General features: G+C 45.7%; 1 protein-coding gene and 1 long non-coding RNA gene across 12 annotated transcripts in view; one reads left to right on the plus strand and one right to left on the minus strand.

Moving 5' to 3' along the window:
* Window positions 1-10,821, minus strand: LOC124250143 (uncharacterized). Of its 2 annotated transcripts, XR_006891546.1 has the most exons (5): window positions 10,474-10,821; window positions 10,051-10,225; window positions 9,236-9,348; window positions 2,642-2,676; window positions 1-846 (listed from the first exon to the last, which is right to left on the minus strand). It is a non-coding gene; the product is annotated as an uncharacterized LOC124250143 (long non-coding RNA). The 2 variants fall into 2 exon arrangements; XR_006891545.1 differs by lacking the exon at window positions 9,236-9,348.
* Window positions 5,537-25,111, plus strand: part of TPM3 (tropomyosin 3) — a 26,125-nt gene continuing 6,550 nt past the window's right edge. Inside the window, exons 1-10 of one of the 10 annotated variants that reach the window (XM_046681959.1) lie at window positions 5,538-5,748; window positions 6,358-6,483; window positions 16,844-16,977; window positions 18,226-18,343; window positions 18,463-18,533; window positions 19,807-19,882; window positions 20,566-20,628; window positions 20,812-20,881; window positions 21,919-21,997; window positions 22,756-23,054. In XM_046681959.1, the coding sequence (XP_046537915.1) occupies window positions 5,632-5,748; window positions 6,358-6,483; window positions 16,844-16,977; window positions 18,226-18,343; window positions 18,463-18,533; window positions 19,807-19,882; window positions 20,566-20,628; window positions 20,812-20,881; window positions 21,919-21,997; window positions 22,756-22,759 (858 nt within the window). In that variant the 5' untranslated portion in view covers window positions 5,538-5,631 and the 3' untranslated portion in view covers window positions 22,760-23,054. Of the gene's footprint in view, window positions 5,749-6,357; window positions 6,484-10,970; window positions 11,211-16,843; window positions 16,978-18,225; window positions 18,344-18,462; window positions 18,534-19,179; window positions 19,256-19,806; window positions 19,883-20,565; window positions 20,629-20,811; window positions 20,882-21,918; window positions 22,002-22,755; window positions 23,055-25,111 lie in introns of those variants that run through there. The other 9 variants (XM_046681964.1, XM_046681963.1, XM_046681967.1 and 6 more) reach the window with 9 other exon arrangements.

Consider the following 25,111-nt stretch of genomic DNA (forward strand, 5'->3'; position numbering starts at 1 on the left):
TCTGTATACTTAGACAAATAGCTCTGTGGCTATTAATCACAGGTACTGTGCTGCTTGAGTGTCAGGAGGCCTGGAGTTTAGGTTTTGAGTTGGCCAGTTATTGTGAGACCTCGAACAAGTCTCTTTCCTCTGCCTGAAATTCTCACCTCTGCAAAATACAGGGTTCCAAACTCAAATGCCTTCAGGAGTCAGGCAAGTAATATAGCAAGTGTAACGAAATAAGGAGTGGTGGGATTTATGGGGAACTGGAAAGAGCATGTTAAATCTAAGGGCATTCAAAATTCTGAAAAATACTGACTAATCATATGCATCTATAGGCCATAGAGAACTTACTTATAAAGATCTACGTTACATACAAATGACATCCCAGGCCAGAGAGACCCCCATTTTGCAGCCAGTAACAGTTGCAGGAACCCACTGTCACTCTCTGATGTAATCACCATCATACATACTTTTCCCTGTTCTCTCACCTTGCCATCTGCAACCTCATTGGTCACTTATCCTTTCCACACTGATCTTTTCCTGCCCTCAACTCCATGTGTGGCTATGTCTCCCCTGCAAAATTGACACCTCCCACCCACCTCGTGCCCACTCACAAGTCTGTCTGTATCCTTCAATATTCATTTTTCATCTCAGCTGTCACAGCTTCTCCTTCATTCTCTCCCTACACACCCCACTGATGAGCACAGGGAGGCAGCAGGGTATAAAGAGACGAGCACACTGGGGCACGCTTCGTGGCGCCGTGGTTAAGTTCACAAGCTCTGCTTCAGTGGCCTGGGGTTCGCCGAGTTGGATCCCAGGTGTGGACCTGCCCACCACTTGTCAAGCCATGCTGTGGCAGGTGTCCTACATATAAAGAGGAGGAAATGGGCACAGATGTTAGCTCAGGGCCAGTCTTCCTTAGCAAAAAGAGGAGGATTAGCAGTGGATGTTAGCTCAGGGCTAGTCTTCCTAAAAAAAAAGAGAGAAGAGCACAGGCTGTGGAGTCAGGTGCGGCTTCAAAGTCTGGATTCCCCTCTTAATTGTTTTGTCGCCATATGTAAGTTACTTCTCTGAGCCTCAGTTTCCTCTTCTGAAAATGGGGACAATAATACCCATCTCATAGGATCATTATGAGGATTAAATAAGGTATGTAGAGAGCAAGCCTGGTGCTTGGCAGTCAGTAGGTATCCTCCATTTCCCTCTGACTTTCCCTGTGACTCAGGCCCTTTGAGGTTCCCTTGCTAACTCCCTGGCCAGCCCCCTTAATGCAGCTCAGATATCATTTCTCCATCCCAAGCCTGTCTCTCTTTCTGTCCTATATATATCCATTCATCCTGCAGCCCCCATCAGCCCTGCTTCCCAAGCCCTCTTATCCTTAGTCAATAGCTCCTCATGGGTTCTTACACCTAACAAGACATGGAGCTCACAGACTGAGGGGTGGGGAGGCAGGCGTTGAATAAGTAATGATGGATGATGGGAGTTGTATAGGAGACAAAACCACACGCAAGTGGCCTGCATTTGACCCACAAACCTGAGACTGAGTCTCCCATTCCTTCTGCCTGTTCCCCCGTCCTCGATTTCCTTGAAGGTTCATCCGCCTTCACTTCTTCCATCTTCCCTCATATCTCTCTCCCAGCCGCCCTCCGCTACTTCTATATGAGCAGTATAGCCTAATGTTAGGAGAACAGGCTTTCACACTGGACAGATCTGGGTTTGAATCTGGTTCTGTCACTCACTGCCTGTGTGGCCTTGAGCAAGTTACTTTAACTTTCTGGGTCACAGTTCCTTATATGTAAAATAGAGAGAATGCCTACCTCACTGGCTTGTGGTGGGGATTAAGTAAAGCACTTAGCAGAGAGGTGGCACATAATGTCCAATAAATGGTAACCCACAATGATGTTTTCCTGCCCTATGATAGTTTTTTCCCTTTTTATTTCCTCTCCATTACCTGACTGCCCCCACCTCCCACCACACAGCCTCACCAATCCCTTTTATTCCTCTTTCCTCTGTCCATTTGGACTCACAGAGCACCCCCATCCCCTCTGTCTTGATCCCTGACCTTGGCCTCTGTCCCCAGGGCTTGTCAGTGCCAGGCTGACTCCAGTATTGGCAGGCAGGCCCCCTACAAAGCCCATCTCCCCTGATCCTCTCTGCCTACTCTGTCTGCTCTCATCACATCAACTGAGTAGTTCACCCCATTACACCCATCCAACCCCTTTCCCTCTGTGGCTGGTGCCTTCCCCAGCTCCTCTGGCTCAGAAGGGCTCAGTCTTGTTTGAAATGGCTGCATAGAAGTTACTTCCAGGAGAGCTAGAAAGCTTTCACCGGAGGTCATCTGATGTTTCTGCCTAGTTATACTATCCAAAGTCTCCTCCTAAGAGAGCTGCTCCTCCCTACATCAATATTCCCAGTCTCTGCCTCTGTTCCCCTAGTGCCCCAAACACTAAAGTCCTTCCTATTCCTGCTAGTCCCTTTCCCAGCCTCTTTCCCTCCACCCCCTGGTTCTCCAGGGTAGTCAAGTTTCCCAGAGAAGGGAACTAAAATTTGGGAGTGGGGGTGGGGCGGGGGTTAAGGTAGGAAGGACAATCAAGAAAGTAAAAATTACACACACACTCCCACTGAAAGCCATAAAGGAACAAGGACATAAGACAATACCTACCTTGGGGGCTTGTACGCCGATTTGTTAGTCTTCCCCTGGAAGGCAAGAGCCAAACAACAGGAATTGACTGGGGCTTGGGACAAGCTATCGATCTAGATCAAGGGCACTGTGGAGTTGGTGTATGAATTTGTGTGTGTATGCGGGGCGGGGGGTGGGGGTGGTCTGGACTAATGAGAACAAGGACACATGGAACAGGCCTGGGGGCTGAAGCAGAGCATTCTCCTCCCACCCCCACACTTCCACCCAAGCCCCCCACTCCCCACTGCAGCTATAACCCAGGCTCCTTTCTGCCACAGTAGAAAGAAGCATCTGCCTGCCACATGACATTCAACAGACCTGATTCTCTTTAGAAGAAAAACCCCTCAGAAAGGAACCAGGCTGGATCCCTGTGAGGGACAACCCTTAGAGAAGCCAGCCCAGGAGTTCTTGCTGTAAAAAGCCCCAGAAGAGGAGAGTCCTAAGGACTGCAGGCTGCTTTCTGGCAAGAGGGGGTTTCCTCCTTCACCCTTGATCTCCTAAAGTCTTAGTTTCAATTCTGCTGGGCAGGGGAGACCATAAGTCTTCTCTGGAACCTGCTGGAGCCTGCCAGTGAGAGAGGTCACTCTTCTCTTCTGAACATCCAAGGGTGACTTTAAGGAGAATGCCTGGAGGACATGGGGAGAAGGTGAGAAGGGACAAGATGGTGGGAAGAAGCAGCCAAGCATTCTGGAAGTTTCTCATGGCTATTTATCTATAGTACTTAAGAGTGGGAGGGTTCCAGGATGGTGTCACTGAAAGGCCCTCACCAGTCTTGTGGGGGTGATATGGAAAGGTTAGGAGTTCTGTTGGAAAGGTAAAGCAGGATGTACAAGCCCCCCTCCTCCATCCCCAGAAAGCCTTAGGGCAGCTGGAAGGGAGTTGAGGAGAGCAGGTGGCTAGGCTGACAAGAAGCTGCTGACACTGCTGATCCTCTGGGCGCTGGGGCCGTGACATCAGGGGGAGAAGCTCTGTATGGGAGCTTTTAGGAAGGATAGGTGCCCGGACGTGGAGCCCTGCCAGATATTCTCCCTAGTTTAGGCCAACGTGATCCAGCAAAGGCCAGGCACTGGTAGGAAAGGAGCTGAGACAGGGATGGCACGAAAGGCAGATGAGTAAGAGCCAGCTGTCTTGGGAGGCAAAGAGCAGGGATTGGTGCCCTTCCCTAGGGAGATGGCTCTCCGTCTAGCCATGCTTGGTGCCTGGTGTTTCTGCTCTGTCCTTTCTTTGCAGTGTGGGGAAGGCAGATGACCACCAAAGCTCTCCTGCCTGCTTCTGTGTGATATGTTTGATATTGGGTTGTTTAATTAGAAACCAACTAAATGTCAAACATATTCTTACAGCAGTGGGCGCTTTGGCATCACACTCTTTTCTACCTCAACCTCCAGGGCTCTGGGGCTCCTGTCTTTTTTACTGAATCTCTTCTCTCCAGGACACCTTTAGAAGACTAGTGGCTGCAACCTACATGGATTTCAGTCTTAAGCTGGAGGGCTAGTATGGGAGCAGGAGAGAGCTGGAATTCGAGTATGAAATTTTCCTATATGTCTCCCTTATACTAGAAGGGATATATCTCTGATCTTCTCTTGTCCTTGTATTTTTCTCCTCCTTATTCAACCCCCCCTCTCTCTACTTATTATCCACTGCTTCCTGTCCCTGGGCTTTCTTTTGCCCTAGTCCCACAGTAGGGGGCTTTGGTTTCTCTGCTTTCCTTCAAGAATCAGTTGATGGTCTATCTGCCTATCTGCCTCCAGTGACTGGAAGCTCTCAAGAGTAGACTTCAATTTTGCCCTTTGCCCTGGTGGGTGTCTCAGTTACCCCGCTACTGGGGCTTAGCGTTAACACTACCCATCTATCCTTGACATAATGACTAATTAGAGCCATTTATATTCTTCCTTGATAGCTCTGGTCACCTTGAACAGTGCCCACCTCTCCTCTGGCATATTCTCAGATTGTATGGTGCCAGTGTACTGAGAGCAATTGCCACTTGTCAGTAATGAGGCCCCAAGTAGAAGAATGAACATGGCCTGGAACTAAGCTGGGGAGAACAGAGCTGGTAATGATGATTATGGTGGTGAGCATGTGGGGGTGGGCGGTAAGAAGGGAGCAGAGGATGGGGAGAAGAGAAGACAGCAACACCTCAGTCTGTGTGGGTATAAAAGTTCTATTTAAAGATCAGTATGGGGAAACAGAGGACATGATCCCATCTGGATTACTCTGACCCTCCCCTGCTTCTCTCCCCACCCCTCTTGAAGCTCTGGGATGGTCTTCCAGATCCCAACCCTACCCTTTTACTCCATCCCTGTGGCTCTTAAGGGGGAGGAATGATGTCTCTCTGCCAAATAGAGACTCTCAAAATAGCACAGGAATTTGATCTGGCGATCTGGGGGAATTGTCAGGGATCATGAGTGACCTCCCCTCTTCACTGTTGCTCAAGCTCCCTGAATACCAGGAATCGAAAGGTAAAACTCAACCAGTGGAGTTTGATCAGCATCCAACACAGTCCAGGTGACAGTAAGGGGGAAGCAGAAGGGTAACTAGGACCCTCTGGGTGAAAACTACCATTCTAGAATTGCCAAAGTCCCCTTTGCTATTTCAATGTTCTCCCCTCCCCTCTCCCTGCTCTTTTAAAACACCCATAGAGGTGCTCAGAGTGAGTGGAAAGTTTCAGGGTCAGGGAGTGCCTCTCCCCTCCCCCACTTTCCATTGTCTAAAATCAGCCTCAGCTGTTCCTCAATTTTTTTCTTTGCTGGTGATGTCAGTCCATCAAAGTATCTCACCCTGTGTTCTCCCAGGAGAACAATGATGGGGTGGAGGAAGCTGGAAAGACCATATTAGGAACAAGAGGTGGAGCCATGAGCAGAAATAAAGGTTCAAGTCTGGGGAACTCCTAGACACTCTGTCAGCAGCCCCTCCTTTCTTGCCCTAGTCTCCAATTCTCCAGTGTTCACAGGTGAGCTCACCAACGGCCACTGCTCATGATGGAGGCCATCAAGAAAAAGATGCAGATGCTGAAGTTGGACAAGGAGAATGCTCTGGATCGGGCAGAGCAAGCTGAAGCTGAGCAAAAGCAGGCAGAAGAAAGAAGTAAACAGGTAGGCCCTGGCATTGATCTCTCTCACCTGCTGCTGAACAAGACTGTGAGATGAAAGAGAGTTTGCATGGGAAAGGCAGTGACCACTGGTGCCAACTTGTTCTTTGGGTGGGAGGGACTCTTTCCCCAGCCTCACTGGATGGGCAGAGGACATCTAGGGTATCTGCCTCAGACTGCCTGTGTGACCTTGGGAAAGTCAGAGGCCCCTTCTGAGCTACAGTATGTTTGCTAGATTTAAGTGGGAGTAGATCATGTTTTAGAAAAACCCATGATTTCTAAAAGAAAAGGTGAGAGCTTGGTATGCAAGCTCTTTTCCCTTAAATGGAGTCGCAGGCATCTACACCCTGAGATATTTAAAATCCCAGGGTCTTAGATGAAAGACCAGCATGGCTTGGTCATCATCTTAGGATCAGATACCGTAGGGTCACAGGCCAGGGACATAGTATAACTCCTGGGGCAGTTGACTAGAAGTGACTGGGGAGAAAGTGTGTCTCTCTCGGGATGGTAACATAGAGGCTGGACAGGGGTCTGTCAGAGCTCAAGAGCCCAGGGTCTGAGCCTGCACTGTTGTGTATGTATGTCTTGTGTGTGACTCTTGGGGCTTATATAGCTGGAAGATGAGCTGGCAGCCATGCAGAAGAAGCTGAAAGGGACAGAAGATGAGCTGGACAAGTACTCTGAAGCTTTGAAGGATGCCCAGGAGAAGCTGGAGCTGGCAGAGAAGAAGGCAGCTGATGTGAGTATTGGAAAGATGGGGGATGGGTTTAATCTATACACACAGACCTCCATGTTAACATGACTAAATTCCAAACACATTCAGACATATACATACTTGTGGATTCACAGAACACAGACATAGATGCCCACATACATTTTTGCATATAGCCACATGCTGACCCTTGTAATGGCATATATTTTCTTTCTTAAAGATATGTAGAAGTCTGATTTGTGTCTCACTCCCAACCCAGGAATTTAATTATCTTTCCCAGGACCTGGACAAAGGGAGGGGACTCCAAGTCCAAACTGCTATCACTTATCCCACCTCCTCCCCTAGGCCACATTCTTAGCTTTTGTGTCCAAGGCTTGACACGTAGATATGTGTATTAATAGGGAAACTCTCATCTCTCAACTCCCCAGCAAAGCCAGTTCAGATTTCACAATGGGACAAAGGAGGTCACATTGACCCTGGCCCTATATGGGTTTATTTATCTTGGCAAATGTGGGCATCTGCCCTCATGCCACGGAGATGCCATAGTAAGCACTGCTCATAGGGCAGCAGGGAGGATCTTAGAATGATAGACTATAATAGAAATAAGAAGGAATCTTAGAGGGTAAATGTATCACCACCAGACCTTACTCTGTGACCTTGACTAAACTACCCAGCTTCTGTGGGGCTGAATTTTCCCATTTGAAAATGAAATTCTCTTTTCTGCTTCATGCTATTCCATAATCACCTACTTTCCTTCATCTTCAACCTTGAAGTTTACCACAAAGATAAATGAGAGACCACATAGGGAAGACTTTTGGAAGAAAATTAACATAGGAGTCTTAACAGCAACAAAAGAATGTCCTGGTATTGATGGAAATACAGTCAATTCTCAGTACTGAGTTAATAGGAAAATTGGAGCATATTTTTTAAAACTGCATTTGGTTTTGGAAAATAGCTAAAGAGACAGAGTGGGCCATTCACAAATGTTTTTGGATCCTCCCATTTGGCCTCTTTGCTGTTAGGTTTCTGAGCTCCTCTTTGGCTTTCCACCACTTTCTGTGGCCCAGGGAAGTGATAAGCGTTGTTGACTATATTATGCTAGAGATCAGAGACACAAAGTGGATCATACACATTATATATATTCATAGTTTCCAAAAGTTCAGGCCACTGCAAACTACTAATTCTTCCTTCCTGAAAAACTGCAAAAAACATTGGTTACCCCCAGGGCTTTGGGCAGGTGCTTCATGGTCTGCTGGAGTTGCCTAACCTAGATTCCAGGTATAGATGGATAGATCTCTCTGGTTCCAATAAACAGGCATGGAGATAGAGGTTTTCACAAACTGCTGCAATGTCAGGTTAATAACAGTTTTGTGAGATGTTGGGTAACAACTCTCTGGGAAAGTCCTTAGGTTGAAACAGCTAGTATGTGGACTTAAGGAGGTGCTTCCAGGAGCAATGAAAAGAACAAGTCTAACCTGAGATCTTGGGAGAAAGAGAATGACATAGAAGCTCCAGACAATATACCAATATCATTGGGAAGATAAAGGAGTTTCATGGGGATAAATTCTGTCTGTCCTAAGCTGCGTGTGTGTGTATTAGGACACACACACACACGCACACACACACACGCACACACACAGTCATCTCCCACCTAGACTATTTAGTATACTCATTTGAAAGAAGCTTCTCATATTTATATAGGAATCCAGCAAAAACCATTTAAATATATAATGTGTGGGTGAAAAATGCATTCAACTTCTCTCCCCCTTGTTACCTTTTCCAACAAGTCGATAAGCACCCTCACAGATATGTAGGAGAACAAGAATAGAAGCGGCCGGTTGTGGGCAGGAGGCAAAAATCTGTTAGCTCTGGTTAAGGTGGAAGCAGGAAGAAAGCTTTCCTCAAAGCTGGGGTCAGCAAACTACTACCTGTGGGGTAAATCTTGCCACAGCCTGGTTTTGTACAAAGTTTTATTGGGACATAGCCATGCCCATTCAGTTACATATTGTGTACTGGCTTTCTCCCTACAATGGAGTAGTTGCCACACCAATATTGACTATCTGGCCCTTTACAGAAAAAGTTTGCTGACTCCTGCCTCAAAGGGTCAAAGAAGGAAAGTGGGATGTTTATAGGAATACAGAAAAGCATTGAATAAGGAGGAGGCAACAAGGTTTAAAGGAGAGAGCAAGAGACAGAGTCATCAGCAACATAATATACACATCTTTGGGGGGAGGGTGCTCTGTCCAGTACAAAGGCAGTTCACCACTCAGCTTCTGCCCTTGAGATTAATAAACAAGTAAACAGAGCATATTACTTTGATGTAGATACAAGGGGAAGAGAGGGGGCAGGGAGTTAATAACCACATGTTTACATAGGGAGTTCTGGTTATCTGAGAAGCCTTTCTGGAAAGCGTAGGATTTGCTAGGACTGTTTGAACAAAGAAAGGGCAAGGTTATGGCAAAGTCAGTCCAAACTTCATTTTTTTACTCCCTGAGTTTGTCTAAAGGCCTTTTTTTAAATAATTGTGGCAGAATATACACAACATAAAATTTGCCGTTTTAACCATTTTTACATGTATACTTCAGTGGCAGTAAGAACATTCACATTTTTGTGCAACTATATCTAAGGTCCTTTCAGTCTGAGATGAAATCAGAAGCTGTTCAGGGTAAAACAAAAGGAAAGAGGAGGGTAATGGGTAGGACATAGAGTCATAACACCCTTTTTTAAGGACAGGAGGTGGAAGGGATGGGGGAGGAGGGACAGGGATGGAGATATACACCTGTTGATATGTTGTTGTATTGTTGGTCACCAGGAAAACAATAGCACTGGGCCCCTCGCTGCCCATCCGTCATGCTTTTTTAAAGGCTATCAGGAGTCAATCCACCTGTTTCCCTGGATCAAGAGAAGATTATCTGTTCAAATCTACCAGCCTCAGGAATGCAGTGGTGTTCTCAACACCCCTTTGGTGTGTCTAAGATGAGGCCAGTCTGCTTCTTCACTAGGGCAAGTGGGTGCAATAGTGCCCCCTGCCGATCAACACCCAGATGACAGTCTCATTTCTGCTTCCATAGTCCCTCTGATCAGGCTTCCCCAAAGACAGTTTGAAAAATTCTTAAGCCATTAGGGTAAAGTTTACTGAGGCTTTGAACCCTGCTTTTCCTTCCTGATTCTTGGGGGGAAAAAATCAAAGTGTGCAGGTTACTCTACCAAGCACATTACTTATTGTCTGAATTGTGTCCTCTGAATAGTCTCAGTGCTTAGTATTTCTAAAAGGAGATAAGAAGACACAGCCTCCAGAGGAAGTGTCCTCAGAACCAGGCATTGAGGGCAGCATCTGTCTTGCCTACCAATCTTCCAGGGTTTAGGATTCTTAATTCTAAATTCTGTCCCACACCCTAATTCTCTAGGGGGAAAGAGAGTTGCACCAGTGGAGAGATTTATTACTATTACTTACTGGGAAGGTGGGAGGAATACAAAGACATAAAAGGGAAGATAATAAAATTCTCGAGTCTCTTTACTACTGTGCTTCCAAAACTCCTGCATGGCAATGCCTGTAGGGACAGTTTCTAACTCATAAATAGCTCCTTGGGGTACCTGGTCACAGAAGTGGCAGTGAAATTGGTGAAAGTTATAACACAGAATGGAGGCTCTGTTCCACAGTATAGTTTTCCAGGCACTCATCTTGCTGTTGCTTCAAGCATCTGGTAACAGCAGTCTGTAATAGAAGATTCCTTCCTGATAAAATGGGGGCATAAGATATCTTCCTCACCTACAAAAGGAATTATAAGCGATGATTAATTACCTAGTCCTGAATCATTCCAGGTTTGGAGGGGTTGGTAGGTTGGTTAATCACTACTGCATACTGACTCTCAGAAGTAACAGGAAAAGACCAGTATTCTAAGTAGAACACTTAAGTTCATAACTGATGCCAAATAGAATGAGAACTTTGCCAACCTGCCCATCTCTTCACCCCCATAATCCCCTTTATTGACTTTCAGGAGATGGGAGAGAACCTACCTGAGCAGACTGTGAGAGGAGGCCGCAGAGTGGGGTTCTCTTGAAGATGAGGCCCAGAACGTCTAGGCTTTTCTTACTACCTGGTTTTGGAGACTGTGCGGGGTGGGTGGAAGCAGAGGCTTGTAGGATGTTTATCTTGTGGAGAGGACACCGGGTACCCTATCGGGTAGGTGGTGGCGAGTCAGCATTGGGAGGGTGAGGGGTCAACTGCGGGAGTGTAAGGGCAGCACACTACGTGTAGGCCAACCATTGTGGCAGCCTGCCTGGCCCGAGAGCCTAGACTAGACGCGCCTTCTGGTTACCATGGTAACACTGCCTCTTCCCAACCCCGCCCCCCTTTACTGGCCCAAGGGAAGGCCGGGAGCGGTCGCCTAGGGCGACGGGGAGGCCCCGCCCCTCGCTCCCCGCCGCGGGTCTCCCTCCAGTGGACTGCCTTCCCGCCTGCCTGGCGGTGGGAGGGCGCGGCTGCCGTGGCGTCACATCCGGGCGGGTGGGTGAGTTCCGGTATTTCAGGGCGGAGCAGGCGGAAGTAGGGGTGAGAGGCGGCTGCAACGCCGAGCGGAGGAGGCAGGAACCCGAGCGTGAGCAACAGCAGGGTGGGCACCATGGCCGGGACCACCACCATCGAGGCGGTGAAGCGCAAGATCCAGGTTCTGCAGCAGCAGGCCGATGATGCAGAGGAGAGGGCCGAGCGCCTCCAGCGGGAAGTGGAGGGAGAAAGGCGGGCCCGGGAACAGGTACGAGAGGGCGAGGCGCGTGAGGGAGGGGCAGGCGCTGGAATAGCTGGGACCCCGGAGTGGGCCCCTTTTTTTGCGGTGGAGCACAGCCCTCAGGGAGCCGGCAGACTCAGAGATGAAGTTGAAGTCTGGAGGATGGGTGGGGCTTAGCTTCGTTTGGACATCAAGCGGGCTAGTGGGGAATGGGTGCTTGGCCGAGCAGGCTTGACCTTTGAAGGATTGAGCCTCCCGGGATCTGGGGAGTGGTTTTCCTCCTCCTCTTTTCTCCCAGCCCATTCATTCAGTCCCTCGAGCCGGGCGCGGCCGGGGGAGGGGCTCAGCGTCCTCTCCCTCCCCCACTTCCCCATGAACTGTGTGTTGGGGGGAACTTTGCTCTCGTTTGAGGTTTCCGGCCCAAGGGGTAAGAGTAGGTGGGTGCATCTCTGGTCTGGGAGGGGCAGGGTCGAACTTAGTGTGAAAAGGTGGGGGTTGGGGGGTGGGAACCACCGGAAAGCCCCCGGCCTGGCCTGCTGGCAGCTTTTCCGCTCCCTCCTCCTGCTCAGGAAATGAGGCAGCAGTCGACTGAGAGGAAGCACGGTGCCCTCCCTTGAGGGGGTTGAGGCCACAGCACCGCCTCCCGTCCTCCGGCTGGGGCCCTTTCCTATTACGGGGAGCCTTTGCAACTGCAAAACCCACTCTCCATCCACGTGAAGCTGCGGGGAGGAGATGGTACTTGTCACTCCTTATGTTAGTGCAAATATAGGAGGCAACAAAACTTGTCTGGCTCTACCCGTGATGACCTGGAAAGCAGAAACTTTCTGCCAGATTCAGGCCTTTACTGCTGAAGTGTGATCACTGCAAGCTGAACCAGTTAAGAACACTACTTCCAAGCCGAGCTGATAAGCGAGTGTATCTGGCAGAGAATCGGCTGGAGTGCCAATTTCTGTCAAGGTTTCTGGTTGACCAGACAGTATAGTTGATAGAGACAGAATAATGAGTTCCGAGGGGACTCTGGTGATGTTACTCTGCTACTTTCCTAATTTTCATCCACCATTTTTTTTTTAAGTTCAATAAATGTTTGTTCAACTGAAAGTTGGAACATCAAATGTTGATGGAATGAATGGTGATTCTTGAAACTGCTTTCTGTTTAGAAGGTCTAGGGTGTAGTGTAGTGGGTGGAGCTGATTTAAGTTGAGGCTTTGGTTTTGGAGGCTCTTCACGCTGGAGAGGAAAGTAACTGTTGCTAAAATTTGAAAACCTAATGAAAGAACTCTTGTGGTTTATTGGTATTCTGTGTTGTTCTTTCCCTTGGTAAGGTTTTTTGGTTTTTGTTTTTTTCCTTTTTGGCTGCTCCTCTGGGGAGTGGCTGAGAATTATGTTTTTTGGGGAAAGGGGTGTGGCGGCTGCCCCTTAAAGGTTGTTAGAATACTCATTTCTTTTTACAGCTAGGCGTGGAAATGCTGGAAGCTTGTCTTTCTCAGTCACCTTTTTCTGTCTGGATTTTTCCTCTGTTCATTATGCTAGTAACTTCTAATTATCAATTCATGTGAGATGGACTGGCTGGGTGACTCTTTATGACTAGTGACACTTTCTCATCTCCTTTGTCCTGGAGACCAGATCCCCTTAAAGGGGAAGACAGAAGATGGCTGAAGGAACTAGCCATGTGTTCAGCTGCAGAGTCTTGGGCTCAACATTTAAGTGTGTGTGCATCCTAGGAATAGTTCTAGGGTAGATGATAATCACATTTGCCCCCACACCCACCAGGATTTGGTAATTTTCCTTGCAGGAAAATATGGTTCCCTTTTTTCCCACCCTTGCTGACTCTGGGGTGATGGGCAGCAGAATGAGCAACTTCAGATGTTTCTTGAGCTACTCCCTCCGGGCCTGTAGATTTGCTTACTGAGCTGAGGTCTAGTGAGGAAGACCTCAGATGGGGAAGTAGGGTGATAGTTAAATATTGATGAAACCAGTATCTTGTACTCCCCAGCTTGAGGGAGCCTAATCTTTTGACTTTCTGTTCTAGTGAGCTTTGAACCCCTCCTGAGGAGGAGACACCTGGGGGGGAGCGAGGGGGTGCATGGGCTACCTGTCCTCTTAGGGCATTCTGGAATGTGGGTTTTGCAGGCTCCTCCCTCCTCTGAAGGTGGAAGCTCAGTACTCTCTGATGGTATCGCATGCTGTTAGTGGGATTGCCGCTTAATTATTTTTCTGGTTGCTTTGTGTGAACCAGCTTCCTTGTTGTGAAGCTGGATGAGTCCCAAGCTGAGACTGGAGTTGTTCTGGGATCCATCTTTTCTTTTCTGCTTTTAACCTGGAGACTGACCTTTTATAATATAGCACCTTGTCAAATCTACTTCCGATTTTGGAATCTCCTTTACACTTCTTGCTAAACTTTAACAGATGGCAACATGATATTTAAATGCAGTCTTTTTCCTTATCTATTTTTTGTGGTGGTAAAAATATACAGAACATAAAGTTTTACCATTTCGACCATTTTTAAGTGTATAGTTCACTTTATCTATTTTTAATACCTCTCTCCTAACTCCCCTTGGTATTTCTCTCTTTTTTTTTTCTGATCTAAAAAATTTAGGAATACTATTGAGAGAATGAGTGAACTTTAAACAGCAGTTTCGATTCTGGCCTTACTCCCAAATTCCTGTTTTCTTGAGGGGCTTAAGATGTCTGACTATTGTGTGGCTCTCTCCTATTTGTGGGGTCTGGAGGACCAAGCAACACATTTTATCACCTTTCTTTGGTTTAGATTTGCTTTCCTGCTGATTACCTTCTCTTCCCCTCACACTAGAGCACACAGTCTTAGGGGAGAGACAAATAGCCCTTTGCGCTGAGTGCCTGCCTTAGGCTCCACCTTTGTTTACTCTGGGGCAGATAGCTCTACTCCCTTCCTACCAACTTGCCTCCCCTTTGGTGAAATTTAAAGTCCCCAAGGACACAGTATCTCCCTGGGTAGATACATTTGTGAACACAGGGAACTGGAGCGGTCCTTTACTCGCAGGGCTCAGGCCTAACTTTTACAGTACTGCTTTCCTTTGACTTTCATCTGTGGCTTTTTCTAAAAAGAGAAACCCCAGAGTGGCAGAATGCCAGATATAGGCTAATCCCCTTCTGTCATTTGCCCTGATCCCCCCCCCCCCCCCCCACCACACCAGTGCCCTGTTAGTTTCTTGCCCTGGGAGACTGGGGGATGTGGTGAGCTTGGGAGATCTCTTTGGTGTGGAGAACGGTAGCATTTAAACCAAACGCATTTCATAGCTGAAGTTGTCGTCAGCCATCTAATGTGACTGAATCGCTGCTGTGTTGTTTGTCGTATGGTCACCCCCACCCCCACCCCCTTGGGATCTTTGCTTCCCAGGCAGTGGAGAATCCTTATTAGCTGAAGGAAGAACCTCAGAGCGTATCCTCCAAGCTGGGCAGAGGTGGGTGGGCTGAAAGATCAAAACTACATCTGGGCCTCCTGAACCTAGGATGATTAGAATAGCATAAAGCTAAATGTTTCCCATTCTGGTTTACAAGTCAAACTCAATCTCTTGGTTCCTCTTGATTGACCTGAAAGGGACAATTGTGCATAGGTTCTGGCTTGAAGGAAAAGTCAAGTGTCTTCTGTTATTCTTTTAAACATAGTAACAGATCTTGATTCTGGAAGCTTCTGTTTCATTATAAAGAGAACCGATCCTCTGTGGGAGGAGAAAAAAGAGAACAGTGACTGACCTTCCCTCCTCCCCCACCACAGGGTCTCTGAAGCTTTTGCAGGAATCCCATGGTGGATTCTGCCTTTGACACAGGCTCCGTCGATGTGCGCATGCTCTTGGTCACCAAAATGTGTTTTCTCCACCTCCCTTTTCAGCCTTGCGAAGAATTCTATTGTAAATGCTGATTTGTGGGAGAAACTGCCTGAGCCAGCTTGTTGTCATGGAAACTGTACACCCCCACCCCCATAGCCTGTTATCTTCTACTCCATTTGGGTAGCTACTGGTGAGATGGATGGGGACTTAGATTTCATGAGCTTCCTCCAAATCTGGTTCCATTCTTCGTTTTTTTTAGTTCTAGGCATCTGAAGGGGGAGGTGGGTGGGGTAAATCATTGTACAGACAGTGTTCCATAGTTCTTGCCTGATAGCCTAACTTGTTCTCGTAATCTTGACCTGTCGGCCTTTTTGAGCTTGTGAGGTGAAATGTGTGTTGTCCTAGGGGACATCTGTTTTCCTGGAAGAGACAGGACTGGAGAATACTTGTCTTTGTGGTATTTTGAATAGTACAGTTAGAGACACAGGTTTCTTAGTAATTTTAACTTATGTAGACTTCTCAGTTTTCTTTTCCTGTAGGTCAGTGGTTATATAGCCCCAGCGCCCTAGTCCCTTGAACCTTCCATGTTTGTATTTGGAAATTTTTGTGCCAAATAACCTGATTCTTAACAGGAGTCTTTGGGGCTATAACCCTCCCCATAGGGGCTGGTGGCCCAGATAATTTCTATAGCTCCCCCCACCCCTGACTGCCAGGAGGAAATCAGGGTAATAGAATTCAGGCACGATCTGGGCTGTAGAAGAGAGATCATGTTTACCAACCACTTGGATAAGCATCTGAACTGGGTAGCTTAAATTCTTGTATGGTTGTGGGCACTCAGCCTACTTGCCACCGGTAAAGGTGTGGGGAGGGGACAAGCAGTCATAGGAAGGAGGCTTTTCCATCAGTAAAATTCATCCACACGCAGGCTGCCTTCTTTCCTTGTTTCTCATTCCATTGCCAATGAGGAGACATGAGATTACTTGGACTCTAGCCTGTGCTTTATTGTGGAGTGGAGGCCAGGGAGAGGACTGTCAATAAGCTGTACTGGAGGGAGAGGCTAAGAGATGACTAGAGGAATAGAAAGGAGTCACAGTTCAGAAATTTGGAGGTGGGATGGTGGGCATAGAGGAAACCACCTATTCTGCCCCGTTTTTTGTTTTTCGGTTTTTTTTGTAATGTCATCAAAGCAGATAACTTTAGCCAGAAGTTCCTTGTTGTCAACTTTAAAAAGATGGGGGTTGGGGAGCAAGTTTCGGGCGTGGGCAGTAGGTATCCCAATGTTTCATCCTTTTGCTTTCTGATCTGGAAGGTTATTCTGGAAAACATTCTCTTGCCTAGTCATCCTCCTGGTATATTAGGGTAAGGTGATAAGAGGGTTAACAACTTGAGTTAAGCAACAAATTAATAGATAATCCAGGATTCCCTCTTTAGGAAACCTTGTGTATTTATTTTTCCACTTTATGAGACACTTATAAGAAAGTTGCTGAAGAGTGAGGCACACCTCTAAGCCAGAGCCCAGGCAAGGAACCCTTCACTGGCTACCTTCCGGACACTAGTATGTTCAGGAATTTGAACTGAGTCCAGAAAGGGGGTGGTACTAACTGACACTGGGCTGGGCAAGGAACTGAGTTTTAAAACACTCTTCCTGTGAAACATATGGGAGTTTCTTGATGGGGAAGGGAGGAAATATATATATATATTCATATCTGCTAGATCTTACATGCATCTGAGCTAAGACAGGTTCTAGCAAGACTCTGGCTTCCTCGTGGTAGTCAACCCCAATCTTACTGTCATAGTTCTGCTTCTTTTCACCATACCCCTGCTTCGTTTTCCCATTCTTTCATTCAAACACAGGCTGAGGCTGAGGTGGCCTCCTTGAACCGTCGGATCCAGCTGGTTGAAGAGGAGCTGGACCGCGCTCAGGAGCGCCTGGCCACTGCCCTGCAAAAGCTGGAGGAAGCTGAGAAAGCTGCTGATGAGAGTGAGAGGTGTGTAGAGGGGCTTGATAAGGTGTGGACTTCAAAAGTTCATAATGGCTGTGATGAAGATTTCCTCATAGACCTATTTTTAAAAACAGTAACCTATCTTACAGGATCCTATTCCTTCTGTTCTGCATATTCTCTCCGCTTGAAGACAGAGTAGGGATTACTTAGACCCTGTCACCCTTTTGTAATGGGCGCTACTCTATAAATTGACCTAATGATCCTTAAATGGGGTCACCACGACAGCCTCCACTTAGTGAATCATGAACTCATTTGTGAGATTAGTCCTCCGGAAGCAGTGGTTCTCCAAGTGAAATCCCAGACCAGCAGCACCTGGGAACTTGATAGAAATTCAGATTCTCAGCTCCTACCCTTGATGTATGAATCAGAGACTGTAGCGGTGGAGCCCAGCAATCAGTGTTTTAATAAGCTCTCTCAACCCTAGCTGCACTATTAGAATCATGGGAGTGAGAGGTGGGGATCATTGACAAGTTTAAAAATAGCAGAATGCTGAATCCCACCCCAGATCAATTAGAATCCATTACGAGAGGGCATTGATGTTTTTGAAGTTCCTCTGATAATTTTAATGTGTGCCCAGGGTTGAGAGCCGCACTTCTTGAATCAAATCACAACCCATCTTTGTTGAAAATAGCCAATTGGCTCCTTGCCACGTGTAAGTTAAGCTAGAACAAAGGTGTGTGATGGCTTGCGTGGGATCAAACTAAGGCTTTTCAGAATCAGAAATGCCCTATTGGGAGTACATTAACACAGTGCAGCTGTGAAAATGAATATGACAGCTATGTGTATGCTGTTACAGAGTAGTGTCCAAATTATAGAAAGTGAGGAAAACAAATTGCAGAATGGTGCAGTAGGTGATTCCTTTGGAGTGTGGGCAAGTGGGGATGAGTTTTTTTTGTTTTGTTTTGTTTTTTTACAGTTTTTCTATATAAAACACATTTCTGGAAGGATTGTGAAGTAAGAGATTGCCTCTGATGGGCAGGACAAGAAGTGGGGAGACTCTTTTTGGTTTATGCTCTTAGACTCTACACTTGAATATTTCTCGATAAGTGTGTGTTATTGTAAGAAAAGGTTTTAAACAGCAATTAAACTAAGGTGGAGGGAATGCTATGGGAATTCTTTTTAAGTGGTAAGCAGGGAGGAATGGGCTTTAAACTGCTTAGTTCTGGGTCCCTTGGAGTGGAGCTGATGACAGACTCCTGAGAGTGCTACATTTGTCCTTACTGTTTCTGGCAGAGGTATGAAGGTTATTGAAAACCGAGCCTTAAAAGATGAAGAAAAGATGGAACTTCAGGAAATCCAACTCAAAGAAGCTAAGCACATCGCAGAAGAGGCAGATAGGAAATATGAAGAGGTAAGACACCTTTCATTTGTCCCTCTCTCCTCAGTGACCCCAGGTCTCTGAAAAGAATTGTGAGCAGGAAATGGCTCCATCTTTGCTGCACTGAGCTGTACCTGGGTCTTCTCCCGTAGGTGGCTCGTAAGTTGGTGATTATTGAAGGGGACTTGGAGCGCACAGAGGAACGAGCTGAGCTGGCAGAGTCGTGAGTATCTTGCTCCCCAAATCTTGCTGTACCATTCTGTCCCTTCCCCTTTGGCTTGGGCACTAATGTGAATAGACTAGCATTCCTTGAACCTTGTTAAACAGGGCCTAGAGAGTGGGCGTCATCTATAGTGCTTTTTTAGGCCCTAAGAATGGCTTGGGGCTTTTCTTACTCTCTTGATTAGTGACAGGTGAACAATGAGGCTTCCTTATTTTTTGTAGGGAGAGTTTGCCAGTTGAGGAAAAATAAAAACTAACAGATGTTGCACTGTTAACTGGAAGGCCCTACTGGTCTCCTTCCACCCAGGGTCTGTTTCTCCTTGGGGCATTGAAGTAGCTGTACTGACTTAAGATCTGTCTGTGTTTTTACCACTTTGCCAATCTGGGAACTTTAGGGCAAGGGCAGACACAAACTGCTCCCGTGTTGGCACCTTCTGGGCCTTGTATAACAAAGTCAGTGCTGTCGCATATATATTTGTGCTTCTCTCTCCCAGACATGACATATCATGATCATGGTGGTGTTCTCTTCTCATTTTTTGAATTTTTTTTTTTTTCATTTTGCTGCTTGTTTTCTTGCTGTGTTCCTTTTTGACCTTTCTCCCTCCCCACAACCTGGCTTGTGCGATCCCCGTGACTATCACTAACAGCCGTTGCCGAGAGATGGATGAGCAGATCAGACTGATGGACCAGAACCTGAAGTGTCTGAGTGCTGCTGAAGAAAAGGTACTAACCATTAAACCCACAGAGACGTTATATGGATGGTGTGGTTTTGTTTGGTTTTGTTTTTGTTTTGCAGCTGCCTCCCCTCCACTGGTTGATTTGTTCAGTGCTTTCTCATCTCTTCATGGAGTGCTCCATTCTCTTCCACCTACTTGGCATATTTCATCTCTTCTTTCCTAGTTGCTTCACTGCCTCTCCACAGGGTCTCTCCTTCCCTTGGGTGATTTGGGGGTCAATTTGGGTTGGGCATCCGTTCCTACCTCCACCCCAGGTAGCAGTTATCACTTATTCCTGGTAGTGATTTCTTTCAAGTGTTTTCTTTATTAGTATCCAAACATGCTGAGTCCCAGCCCAGGAGGGTCCAGCTCCTGACATGTTCTGTGGTAGAGGGAGGAGGGTTGATGCTTGCTCAGATTATCTGGGAACTTCTCTTTTCCCCAGTATGCCTTCCAACTCTCTACATATAGGTTCAATTCATGTCTGTGTATCTCTCTCCCTTTTTTTTTGTTCTCTTCTTCCCCTTTCCTCTCCTGCGGTATTTAAAATATTCACAGTAAGTGTTCTGAGCTGGAGGAGGAGCTGAAGAATGTCACCAACAACCTCAAGTCTCTTGAGGCTCAGGCGGAGAAGGTAGGGGCTGGTTTGTGAAAGTGACAGGCTTTGGGGCCTGGCCCCAGCCCTGCCCTTGGTGAAAGACTGGAGAAACCCATTCCTTATATAATCCAGTGAGAAGTATCCTCTTCCTACCCACCTACCCTCTATCCCGATTCTGGGTTTAATGCTAATTCCTGTGCGCTTTGATTGCTTCGGTCAAAATAATTTCATGGTCTCAGAGGCTTGGGCTCATGTTCTCCTCAGGCTGATACTGCTGTGCTGAATGGTAGTAATCATGGGTCCTAATAGGTTTTCTATCATCAGATCTGAGACCTAATGAGCAAGCAAGACAAATGACTTGTCTTTACCGTCATGTAGGACTGTTTTAGCCTTGTGGCCTTGGGGTGTCGCTATACCTACTCATTAAGCAGGAAGAAGGAAAAATAGCTCCCTGGATTGATCTAAACAAGATCAAAGCTTAGGTCTACTTGAGAAATAAAGGTCCTGGAGGATTCTAATCTGAGGGTGTCGTGGCTCTAAGGACATTGATTTGTGAATTTTAAGGACCTGTTGGTCAGAAATGGGCCTTGCTCTTTCTCATGGACCATTCAGTACATTAAATCCAAGAGAATATTCGATGTAAGATTAAATGTGTGTGGGGGGGTATTGTCTGTGTGAGTAATTTCTACTCTGAAATTTTTATTCTACTTCTCTTACAGTACTCTCAAAAAGAAGACAAATATGAGGAAGAGATCAAGATTCTTACTGATAAACTCAAGGAGGTAAGCTGAAGAGATTATCGGGAAAGACCGAAAACATTTAGAGGTATATAAGGCATTAATGTAGACTTAGACTAGCTGGCTTTGGTTCTGAAAGTTATAGGAGTAGAAGGTGGAAGAAATAGAGATCTTTCTCTTATTTGTCTTGTTCATCTCTGATTGTGACTGGTTTCATATTTCCCCCAGGCAGAGACCCGTGCTGAGTTTGCTGAGAGATCGGTAGCCAAGCTGGAAAAGACAATTGATGATTTGGAAGGTATGGAGCCTGGGAGAGGGATTAAATAAAGAATAGAGGGGAAGACCTTGCCCACTGATGGTTAACATCATTCTCTGCACACCCAGGAGAGTTGGTAGTGACTTGGCATGTATCCTGTGCCCTGTCCTGTGCCACAGCTAGGTGAAGTGGGTCAAACTCTAGAATTTGATTTTTACATTTAATCTTTTCCTTTAATAAGACTTTACCTAATATTCTGGAATTTACATTCTTCCCGTGGAGGAGACTGGTAGTGGCTGCATTTACCTCCAATTTAGTAGTCTTAAATCTTTGTTCTCTGGATTAAAATGGGAGCCATAGTTTTAGAAGGCAACAAGAATGTGTGTCACACCTTGGCTACTTTTGGCAATCCTATTCACCACTCAAGTTGTGGGAGACCTCTCCAAGAGACACCGCTGTGGAATAACCACACCTCAGAGCTGACCAATGCCAGGGGCCTTCTAAATACTTCCTGTCCCCACAATTTGGCAACTCCCTTCACCCGAACAAGGGAAAATGTACTTTGCTCTGAGAACTCTGACATATGATCTTTTGATATGTTCTGGGTGGCAAGATAGTCTTACTTTGGGAGAGTTTGGAGAGGCAACCTGTAGAACAAAGGGGCCACAAATACTGGTCACGCTTGGTAGGTAGAGAAGTGTCTGAACATGAATGTGTACTTTCTCCATTTTCTATTTTTGTTAAATTAAACATTACCACTGCCAGGAATTGGGTTAACTGAGTGAGAGTGGTGGTATCCTCTTGAGTGCCTTTGGTAATAGGAATTTCTACTGATGACTGTGCCCAGGTTCTCAACCCTTGCTGCAATTGATTAGAGGTATCAAGAAGTCCACTTGTCCTGGGGGACAGTGGATCTGAAAATGGCCAGTCATGGCTGCCAGTATAGATGTTCTCCTAACTGTGGTATTAGACCCACAGTCACACTTTCCCTAATTTCTAATGATTCCCTCTCTTCATCTGCTTCTGATACCTTTCACTCTATCCCCTCATTCCTCATTGTGGTTCCTGTGCCTGTCCAGATGAGCTCTATGCCCAGAAACTGAAGTACAAGGCCATTAGCGAGGAGCTGGACCACGCCCTCAATGACATGACCTCTATGTAACTATCTGACAGCAGAGTGGGGCTGGGACCTTGGCTCGTGGGTGGGTGGGGGTACAGGCTATGCATAGTGTGCTTTGGTGTTGTCCTTTGGAAACTAGAATCTCTACCCTTATCTTTAAAACATTGGTGCTGGTTACTTGTTGGCAAAGCTGGGGAGGCATTTAATCTTAGATCAGTGGTAGAACTCGATCTACATGTAATTTTTATACTTTTTATTCATATAGTCCCTTCATTATGACATCATGATTTTTCTGTTTGTTTCTCAAATTTAGTCTTCTCAGAAGGGACACTGCTGCAGGTAGAATCATGTCATCATATGACTAAGGATATAGGACCCAGAGAGCCAATGACTTGGGCCCTAACATCACATAACGAAATACAGACCTCCTGGGTGTATTTGCTTTGCGCCCTGATGTTAAAGTTCAGGGGAAACACCCATGATTGGAAATATCAAATTCACCAAAGAGTTGAGCTGAGTCCCAGAGCAAGCCAGGTAGTAAAAAGCACCAGAAAGAGTTGTTGGGGACTTTGTCTGTTTGCTGTGGATCCTTGATCCTTGATGCTAATCTACCTCTTTGTATCTTTCCCACTAACCCTGAAAAGAAGCCAAATGACTCAGGCTGTATGTAGTGTCTGGCTCTCTTTTCCCATTCCTACTGTCTCCTCTTCCTTTTTTTCCTCTTCCTTTCTCCCAAATTGCTGTGTAGATCGGTGCTAATCCTTCTTACCTAGAGTCTCCTTACTTTTTCATACAGATAACTATCACCGTTTCTGCTCTGTTCTGGATCTGCCCCACTCTCGCTCTGGATTCCATTTGGGTCGGCCTGGCTGGTCCCCAAGGCATTAGGATGTTGGGGGGGAACACAAAGCAACTTATGTACTCTCTTCCACTCCCAACCCCAAATTAAAATGTTAAGCCACTGGAAGCCTTATGCCACCCTGCATTCGTGTCATTCACAAAGCTGCTGCTGTCCCTAAGAAGGAGCCTTGGGGGTGTGATACGGGGAACAGCTATTGTAAGCTCTCTCTTCTCTGACTAATGTAATCAAAGCCACTTTTGTGTGTGTCTATTTTTTCTTGACATTTGAACTCAACTGATCTGAGTCTATCAAAGTGGTGAACTAGTATAGAGGTTCTTTAGAATAGGAGCTTTAGTCTTACACTCAGGCTAAATGAGATCATCTAGGTCCTTTACTTCCAGGTTCTTAAATCATCCTGCCTAGGATATTTCCATCCTCTCCTCAGTTTCTCCTCGTTTGATATGGTCAGGTTGACAGATCATTGAAATGCCTCCCAATACATATTCTCTACCCTTTTACCGTGGTTCAAATGGTTCATCCTCAGAATACCCAGTGGACCCGAATATATTACCATGAAAATTGACTAATTACATCATCCTAAATCAGAAAAATACATAATAGATAGAATTTTCAATAGTTGTGTATTTTATTCTTTATTTCTTACGTATTTGAGGCTTACTACCATTTGCTTGCTAGTGTGTCTAGTGGCTAGAAGACAAGTGATAAAAGATAAACTAAAATAATCAATCGTGCATATTTTAAATAAAGTACACAAAGTCTTAATGATTTATTAAAATACATAAATATGGTAAATTTCTTCTAGTAAAATTGTTTCTGGTTTATATTATGGAATTACATATCAACATTTCAGAAATGTCTATTCGAATTTACACAGCAGAGATGGTTCAAACTGGGTAGTATAGCTGTCAATTGTCCTTATCTAAGCACATAAGTGTTGTTCACTGAGTACTTCAGTTCCTCAGCAAAATATATATTTAAAACTTGCTTTTCTTTTAAACAGATTCAGCCAGGTAGAGAGGTTTTCCCGCTAGGGTCTCATCGAATTCAGGTTTCTTTCTGGCCATACCATTTCTTCCTGCCACACAGCCTTTGAGGTTAAGGTACAAATTCATTTATTTTAGCTGATGCTTACTGGTCTCTTCTAGGCACAGGGTATTAAGGTGAGGACGGAAGTAATCAAGGATGGAGGCACCATCCCTACACTCAGGTTTCTCAGAATCTAGTAGGAGAGAGAACATATATATATATATATACATATAGCTAAAGATAATATGTGCTAAGTGCCTCAAATCATAAATAAGGTGTTGTGGGAGTTCAGAGGGGGAAAGAGAGAGATTCCAGTGGGGATGATTAGGAAAGATTTGTGAAAGGAGGCATGTAATAGGTACTTAATAAACAGGTTAAAACTTGCCTCTTGATTTTTATTGGGTTCCAAAAGATTGGATTTTTGACCAGCAGAGTTTGGTTGAAGGATAGTGGATATTGAGTATTTTGATCAAAAAGAAGCAAAAGAATAATAGAGAGGGATGGGAAAGACACAATAGCTGTAAAGGTACACTTAGAGTAGGGGACAGGTGTGTGCTGAAATCAGGCTGGGGAGTTTTAATTTTGTAGGCGATGGGGATGCCACAGGAGATTTTGGACAAGGATATGTTCTGGTCTGAGTAGCATATAAGATAAGAGTTGATTTGGCAGCGGAGTTAAGACTATATCGTAAAGAGAGCAGATTATCAACGTGATCCATTACAATGATGATTCCCAAATTTCAGTCATTTCACCATTACTTGGTGGCTTTTGCCATATTCACATGTTGCCTACAGTATTGTTTAATTCAAATTTACTCTTGTTTTCAAATTTGTTTTATTTTTACTCTACACCATTTTAATTTGAAATCAAAGGTTTGAAGTGTGCTAGTGTTTTTTCCTAATGCACATTAAAATAATATAGTGAATGGATTTTTTTAAAGTTCAGAAATGTTTACTGCCTGAAATCTTCTCACATACCACTACAAGTGACTCTGTCACACTTTGGAAAATACTGGGTTAGGTTATTGCAGTTTTCCCAGAGATAATAATCTGAACTAGAGTAGTGGTAGTAGAGAGATGGTGCTGGGATGGGCATTATGCAGGGCCTGGCTGCTAAATGTGAAGGGGAAAAGTTGAGGATGGTTAGTTTTGAGCCTAGGAAAACGGTGGTATTAAAGGTGTAGGGAGATCACGTGGTCTTGGTTTGGGGAGGCGGGGGAAGGTAAAGAAGGATATAAACCTGAAAAACTGGCAGATATCCTGTT

This window comes from Equus quagga, chromosome 13 (genome assembly GCF_021613505.1).
Source record: "Equus quagga isolate Etosha38 chromosome 13, UCLA_HA_Equagga_1.0, whole genome shotgun sequence".
Taxonomy (NCBI): Eukaryota; Metazoa; Chordata; class Mammalia; order Perissodactyla; family Equidae; genus Equus; species Equus quagga.